The sequence below is a fragment of the Micropterus salmoides genome, unplaced genomic scaffold, assembly GCF_014851395.1.
Source record: "Micropterus salmoides isolate LMB-PRFRI ecotype aquatic unplaced genomic scaffold, ASM1485139v1 Ms_hic_scaffold_196, whole genome shotgun sequence".
Classification (NCBI taxonomy): domain Eukaryota; kingdom Metazoa; phylum Chordata; class Actinopteri; order Centrarchiformes; family Centrarchidae; genus Micropterus; species Micropterus salmoides.
Genome location: NW_024041106.1, coordinates 28,388 through 37,009, shown reverse-complemented (window position 1 = coordinate 37,009; position 8,622 = coordinate 28,388). Strand labels below are relative to the sequence as shown.

Below are 8,622 nucleotides of genomic sequence, written 5' to 3'. Positions count from 1 at the left end.
GCAGTGAAAAGCTTACACATTAATGCATCGTTGATATAAGTCTGAATAGTGTCATACTGCAATTGCATTTTAAGTCAGTTTTGTTGATAATACTTTTTGAATAACATTTTGAATGCAAGACTTGGAGTACTTTCAGACTTTGGTATTGCAACTTCTACTTAAGTAAAAGACCTCAAACCACTGATCATCTGATCACATGACGGACACTTGATAGGATCTGGTCACTCCCATGTACATAAACCGCATATTTGCACATTTTAAATGTATAGGCACTATCACACTTATATTTAATTTTTCTGTTCGTACGGACCATACTCCCATCCATACATTCTGTAGGATTGCTGCTCTCTTCATTGTTTGCTTGTATATATATTTTTCCTCTCTTTGCTTTTTTAATGCCTACTGCATAGCTATAACAAGCCATGTCACAAGATTTTCTCTGTTCTGGGTAATGCAATGTTATTCAGTACATTATATGACAAATAAAATGACTTTCACCTCTTCCACCACTGCTTGATATTAAAGTGAATGTAAAAGCCTGTTTCTCCATCTATTTTGTCCGACTCCTAATAATCTCAGCCACTGACAGTATCCTCCTCTTTTGCTTAATTGGTGATCAGTCCTCTGTATTTGTAGTAAATATGTAAATGAAGTTGCCTAGTATTCCATGTGGCAAAAATGAGAATTTTGTTCACCTGCACTGCCCCCATGTGGCAGTACCAAAATAAATGAACTGTTCCCACAGACAAAACCGTTTCAAAACATCAGCCAATCTTTATTTACACGTACTAACTTCACAAAAAAAACAAAACAATCAAACATACAGATAGTGATGGGCTCAACCCTATACAGAGGTAAAATGGTGAGAAACTCTTAAACTACAAACAAAGCCTGTGAAAAAAAAATGATCCTCTCAACTTATTATCAGGAGTAGTGATGCAGTTGGTAGAGTATGATGTGAAGGTTCAACATCTCAAGTACAGACATACAATTAATATATTTAAACTTGCATATAGTAGATTTCTCAGCTAGTTAGTTTGTACTTAACTTTGACCAATAAGGAAATTACCTATAGAGAAGATTACCAAAGACAAGTTGAGGGCCAATTCTATTAAGACAAAACATATTTTAACTCCACCGCATTCACCGATACACACGGGCACATTCATGTTCAATCCAAACAGACAGACTTGGTGCTACCTTTTCACACTGCAAAACTACACCAAAGGATTCACAGCAATGAAGGCATAAACGTGAGAGATGAAAATCCGAGTTGGAGTGACGTGGGTGGAGGTAAAAGTGACATAACAGCAAAATCTTTTCTTGTGTGGGGTTATTTTTAAACCATTCAGCAATACCACTACCACCAAAGGGCAGGCAATGAGGGTGTGCTGATAAAAACAAACCCATGGCACTTGAACTAATGCAGGAATAAAATCCGGCACTGGAACAGGCAATAGATCTGTGGTAAGGCGTCAACAAGAATATTCATTATCATCAAGACTCACACAAGAATTTCACACATGGTTTTGTCAAAACTCCGCATACAGAATGATGTAAAAGCACTCTTACACGAAGCTCAGTTGTCTCTCTACCCAAACTGAAATCCCCTCTTTGATGTTGCGTCATTAAAGAACATCATAAAAGGTGGTTTCATCTACCAGTTAGCACATTCTGCAAACTGGGAAAGGGGTATCTAAAAGACTTGTGCATGCTTGTATCTGTTGCTTTAACTGGAAATACAAACAGCTGAAAACAAAGATGCAATTTCACTCACATACCTCATTAAGTATTCCTTGGACTTATACACCTCAAACATTAAACTCTATCAACAGCATATTATAGTTTGGGTTTCAAACCTAGTGTCTTGTGGTTCAGTGACTATCAATATGTTCATTACAAACAAGAGGATAGGCATAAGAGGTGCAGTGGAGAGCAAGCAACATGATGCTGTGCACATGTGCAAACTCAGTACTGGGATGCAAATATTAAACAGCAAAGATCCGAAGTTATTTTCCCTCCATACACACTGTATTAAGCTACAGTACATCTCAGCATGTACACAAGATCGGTTTCTTATGTACATAAAAGGTTTTCAAGTATGTTAGAAGACTTCTTTACATAACTGAAAAAACAAACAATAACATGTTTATTTGCATCACTTCTGTGGAAAATAGGGACTAAAGATTTTTTTTTTTTAAAGGGACATTCCTCACTTGTAGTCCCATGAATCTGTTCTAATTGTTTGGATGTCAGCCTCTCCACAATGTGCTATAACACACACACACACACACACACAGACACAGACACAGACACAGACACAGACACAGACACAGACAGACAGACACACACAGACACAAAAATAAAATCAAAAACGCCCAGACACGGCAACTTTCTGGACCGCAGTGGAACCAGTCTGCTGAGTCCTCATTTAAAAATTATTCCAAAAATAAAAAGCCTTTTACAGACAGAAACAGACAGGATGCAACACGCGATGCAGTGCTGAAACTGATTATTGTTATGGAGAGTTGACTGTTCCCCCTCACACCGCACCAGCGCTGTGAAGTTCGCATTTGGTTTTCAATGTCTGGGACAAAGTGTTTTTTTGTTCTAACTCTGGCAGACAGCTATTGCCTTGGGTCTGAGGAGCAAGGTTGTGGATCCAAGGGTACATATTCCACAGGCAAAAGCCTAAAAATAATAAGGGAGAGAAAACAACAACATCTAAGAACCTACAAGTGAGCTAAAACATTCTGCCACTGAATACATTACCAACAATAACCTACCACATGCCTTCAAGGGTTAATTTTACAAAATATATATGTAAAAAAAACAACTACAATCTACTATCTTGTCCCAACTTACATGGAGCAGCGAATCAGGTATTGATAAACATATGGTTCAGGCTACTTCCGTTTCATAGCGGCAGTATCTTCATCCTTCAGGACGAACTTTTTCCTCAGAGCTTCTGAAATCAGACTGGCTGAGTCCTCCTCTCTGAGGGACGTACAGCCTCTGTTGTACCTGCACCAACCAAGATACAAACCATATAATGTAACAATGGTTCAGGGTTATCAAAATACTGTCCTAATCAAATGATGTAATGACAGGGAGAAATGTTAGGAATATTCTTTAAAGCTGGGGTAGGTAGTGCTGAAGAGACTAGCAGCAGGCAGCTAAATTTTGAAAGTATCCAACCAAACAAAATCCCCACCCTCCCTTCAGGCCTCCCTCAAAATACATTTTCATGAGCAACGATTGCATGGGCAGAGTGAGCGCAGGTCGGCAGGCAGAGAGTTAGACAGGTGGGCCAGCCAGTCATTTCATTCGGACCAAATGATTGTCCGTGCTTATTACATTCCTGCGACAGCCAAAGAATTCTTTTCATGTTTTCTGTCAGAGCGTTGGATTTATTGATTACTGTCGGGATGTATGATGTATGAATTCCAACAAATATAACAAAAAAATGCTACTGAAACACACTGCCTACCCTAACTTTAAAGGAGTTGTGGAGCATTTGGGAAAATATACTTATTTACTTTCTTCCAGAGAGCTAGATGAGAAGATGGATACCACTCCCATGCCCATGCCCAAACCAGTAGCAATTTTCTGTTTCACAGGACGTTATGTGCTGGACTGTATCTTGTCCAGACACAGACACTTCCTGGAGTCTCTACTCACGATGACGCCAAGATTCCCGGAGAGTTGCCTTTTTTATGATAGGACAGTTGAGAAACAGGAAAGGGGGTGACATGCAGCAAAGTGCTGTGGGTGGGAACATGCGGCGCACGCTCTAGTTGCAAGCTAACCGGCGCCCGACAATGTGTTATTTAGGAGAGATGCTGATAGTTGGAATTTTTGAACAATTCCATTATCACACGCACATAACAAATAAGCAAACTCAAACTTTGTAGTGTTCAGCCAGCTGACAACCCTTACCTGTCTTTGCTCATCTTCATGCGGTTCATGTCCTTCAGGATGTCCATAACATCAGCAAAGCTGGTGGACTTTGACAGCGACACTGTATCCTCCTCTGCCTCCCGGAAGTCCATGCTGGGTCTGTCCAGGTCAAAGGTTGCTGATGCCGTCATGGAAACAGGCGGCAGAGGGTCGGGGACAAGCTCCGACACCACAGAGACAACATCTTTCTCATCTTCATCTTCTTCCTCCTCCTCCTCCTCCTCCTCAGTGACATCGCTGATGACAAAGGAAGCGGCAGCCGTGGCAGCCGGCTGGTAGGGCGCGGTCTCGAAAGGCGCCATGGAGAAGCTCATACTGGTGTCGTCAGGGGAGAGCAGGTCTGGGGTCAGGGGGTTGGAGCCTGAAAGAAAGAGCAGGGTGGAGAACTGAGTGGGTCTGTAGTTTGACAGTGTTGAGAAAAAACAGATAAGGAAACTGAAAATATCCAGTAGTCCAAATGCCATTTCTATTTTTCTGTTTGTTTCCAATGTGAATTTGAAGCTTGCATATAGGTATGTTGTTTTCAGTAGCTTCCCTCCCAGGCACTATTACAACTTAAGTTGAGTGCTATGGGAGGGTGTTCTCTTAGCAGTATGTGATTTCTTTATAAGATAAGCATTTATTATTTTATACCCCTGAAAGCCCACATACTTCAAGGATCACATTACCTACCCCACAGCTAACTGCATCATTGTACTTATACACATGACACTATGATATACAAGCATGGAGGCCCAGTCTACGTGAGGGCCTTCCCCTAATCACAGACCATCTCACGGCACAAAATCCACAGAACTCAGGGTGCAGACCAGCTTGACAATAGCTATTTAAATCTGATAGCTGAAGTCTCTTATGTTCCTCTTTTAGAGAAAGAATTAAGTTTAAAATCAGCGGGAATACAATACACACGATCAAGGCACTTTCTCTCATGCCATCCCAGTTGGATTTTCAATGAGTGACACCCAACTGACCCTGAACTGCAGAGATTATCTTTGGTCGCTAACCTACAAACTGATGCCAAGACATCGTAGTAGCAAAGAGCTTTAGGAGAATTAGGTCAGCTTACTTGGCAACAAAAGGATCCCAGTCACATGAAGACAGCAACTCAGTGCTGAAACACAGGCTCAATAAAGCATAGTCTGAAGTTTCAATAAGTAGAGTTTCAAGATTTGTTACCATATCTCACATCCCTGTGTGTTTATCACAATTCAAATCTACAGTCAGTGTTTCTCACAGAATTAGAATTTTCTGAGTCAGCTCTACAATGAGATACAACTTTACTCATTATAAATAGTAAAAAGAAAATTGAAAATAGCTATGTTGTATGTGATATTGTGGCTGGCTGCCACAAATAAATCAATGTATGGGAAACGAGTTTAAATTATGTACACTGCAACCCTTGATTTGGTTACCTACCAGAATCACTTGCCACAATCTTGGCGATCTGCGCACGGAGTCTGCTGAGCTCGTCCTGCAGGGCGGTAGTACGGTTCAGCGCCGTCACCCCAGGCTTCCTAAGTCCCTCCATCCTTTTGCCCTCACGGCGGAAGTTAGGCACAGATGAGTTCCTGTGGAGAACCAGGAGGGGCGTGGGCCGCCATTCGTGTTTCAGAGGACGAGAGTCACTCCTGAAAACAGAAGAGAGGGTGATCAGTGTTACTGAACAGTAACCTTTATTATATCAAACCTCATAGGGTTGGGTCCAGCTTATGAAGAATGCTGCATGCCATCTGATGCATTTCTGTTCTCCTCATAAAATGTCGCAGTATTAATCAAAACTTTGCCAGCAGTTTATTAAAGACACAGCCCTATCCAATAGCACAGTAATAATGCCGGTCTTCCTTAAGTTAATAATGTTCAACTTTCACCACAACCTAGGGCTGGATAAATCATTATAGAGCTGAATGCACACCTCTCTGACACAGTCTCAACAAAAACAGGAAATTATAACCATATACTGCATTTCTTTAGGCTGCACATGTGCTCCTAATAACTTAAAAGCACAGAAAGTATCTGATAATGCATTTGTGGAGTAGTGACTTGGCATTACTTAACAACCTTAGTGGTTGTCACTTAGGGCTTGACTGGATAATTACCGCACTCTGGCATATGTCTCTTCTTCATCTGCAACAATCCAGGCTATGTCTGCCAAAGTAGGAACCATAGGGCCATCCATAGGCCTAAGAGGGGCAGGCCTGGTAGTTCCTAATACACAAGGACATAAGTTAATGGTGTATACACATGCATTTCTATTGGGGAATATACTTTATACAACAAGCATGTAGGACTTATGAGATCTGATATGTACCTGGAAACATGCCCTTTGTGGAGGTCTAAGTGGAAGAGTGGAACCTATTCTTCTCACAACGCTACGGGTGGATCCATGAGGCTTATTCTGCCAAATGGGAATTACTTCCTGCAAAGCATTTATAAATGAGTCTGTAATTTGCAATCCTGTACAATAAAGTGGGAGAAAGGCACTGTTAAGTTTAACAGGTTATGGTCAGCTAGGAAGCAAACTCACTGTTTCTGTTTCCATGATGATAGTAGTTCAGTCTCGTTCACTGGGAAGTTGCACACCAATGCTTGGTGAGGAAGAAGCAGTTCAGTAAACAGCCATGCCAGTACCACTGCCAACTCTTGGGATTTAATGAGTGATTAGTTACTGGAGCATCTGTTGATATAAACAACCAGCAGGAGAAATTAAGTGCATCATTACTTTACCGCCAAATTAAAACAAACAGTTTAGAGAGCATTAGAAAACTGGCACAAGAGAAACTAATCATTATTTGATGACTGATTGACTAAGCAAGTAACTTTTCATGGTAAGGTCTCAAATTCATGTGGTTGATAAAGCTTCTGAATTTGCTTAGTTTTTGCTTTTTAGTATCACTAGAAAATACATGATATTACTTGGGTACGTACGCTTGCTTATGTTGGTAAACTTAATCAGCTCACCGTGGTTTGATCAACATATGAAGGAGCAGTGCTAACACAGCTAGCTGACTAACCAACACAGATTGTGTTAACGGTGCAGCTACAGCCTACTTTGACGGACGCGGACAAAACAAAATAATGAACGCCAGAAAGATCACATTTAGTGCAGTGATTTGTGAATACATCTGCTCAGCTCATCATTAGCCGGTAGCTAAGTTACGGGTATCAAAAACACACACCGTCAGTTAGCTTTAGCAGCACCAACAACGACCCCCTAAATGACCCTCAACTGTACACAAACACCAACATTTTTCAGTATGTTTCGCTTATCCCCATAAAATGCAATCAACGGTGCGAGAGTCCGGGAACTTACGGTAGATTATGCCTGTATGTGGAAAAACTAACCCGTTAAATAATTTACGAGACACGGCTTCTCCTGTTTGTCTTTCAGACCGGAGTTGTGTTGTCGTTCTTTAGGCCGGAAACCTGTGCCTCTCTTTCCTGTGATTTGATTGGCTGAACCGACACGAGCGTTCTCTATCAGAACTGGTACAAGAGCGCCCCCACAGGTGGAGGTGAGCAGTGCTGAATACAGGATACTATGGAGTAAACTGTAACCCATGGCAAGCCGGTTTAACATTTATTCCTTAAAATTTACTAGTCGCTATTTAAAAGATACTAGTACTTATTTACTAGTCACGAGTAACTATTCAATTAGATACTCTTTAATATTCCCGTTTTACTAGCAACAATTGATTAGATACAAGTACTTATTTTCTACTAGTCACTATCCCATTCTTACTAGTAAAAATGTTACTATGACTACTACTACTACTCATTAGTGAATGACTGGTAGACTCCAAATCATTACTAGTAAGAAAGAAAATGTTACTTGTAGGCTATCTTTTGGAATAGTTAGCCTACAAGTGACAAATTAATAGGTACCAGCAGGCTATCTAAATTACCATTAACTAATAACTATTATTAATAACTATGGAAATAGTTACTAGTAACTATTCAAATGGTTACTGGTAACTAATGAATAGATGATATCTGAGCTGGAGCTCCATAGATTACAATGGCAAAAATGTGCAATTAGTCACTAGTAACTAAATATAGTTACTAGTGACTAATGGTATAGTCACTAGTAATTAAAATTTAAGGAGGCCTACTAGTATTTAATCGTTACTAGTAAAATGGGAATAGTTACTAGTAATTAATGTAAGCAATCATTTACTACCACTACATGTATTGAAACGATATTGTGATATTATTTTAAATAATTTAAGATTCAGCATAAGTCTGCAGTGAAGGATTCTTTCTGCTGCTACTGGTTTCCCAATGTAAATTTTAAGTAAAACAAAATACATACCCAATTGACCTCTCAGCAACAACTATAATGCTTCTGAAAACAAGCTTATTTAAATTTTTGTTTTTTGTTTCTTTTTTAATCTCATAAAATATTAATTTATAATCATGAAGATATAGAAAAAATATAAAACTGTTAGTGAACAAGAGGCATTAAATAAAAAAGAAATACTATAGGATTAAACAACTGTATACAACAGACACAATAACATAAAAATCAATTTAGAACTCAAGAGCAAATCAATAAAAGAGAAATGGGTCCTTGGGGTCTGAAATCATTTTCAGTTCTTCATGAGCTCAGAGCATAGACTGTTTATAAAAAGGCTCAGAGGAGAAACTTGAGATAATATGTCTGAC

General features: G+C 39.7%; 1 protein-coding gene across 1 annotated transcript; it reads right to left on the bottom strand.

Moving 5' to 3' along the window:
- Nucleotides 1-751: 751 nt before the first annotated feature.
- Nucleotides 752-7,411, bottom strand: LOC119911211 (mitochondrial fission regulator 1-like). The gene is given in 9 exon segments (XM_038730023.1): nucleotides 752-2,691; nucleotides 2,866-3,024; nucleotides 3,940-4,321; nucleotides 5,377-5,588; nucleotides 6,057-6,150; nucleotides 6,153-6,165; nucleotides 6,269-6,376; nucleotides 6,485-6,634; nucleotides 7,271-7,411. Coding segments are annotated over 7 exon segments (942 nt in total). The 5' UTR covers nucleotides 6,500-6,634; nucleotides 7,271-7,411; the 3' UTR covers nucleotides 752-2,691; nucleotides 2,866-2,906.
- Nucleotides 7,412-8,622: the final 1,211 nt, after the last annotated feature.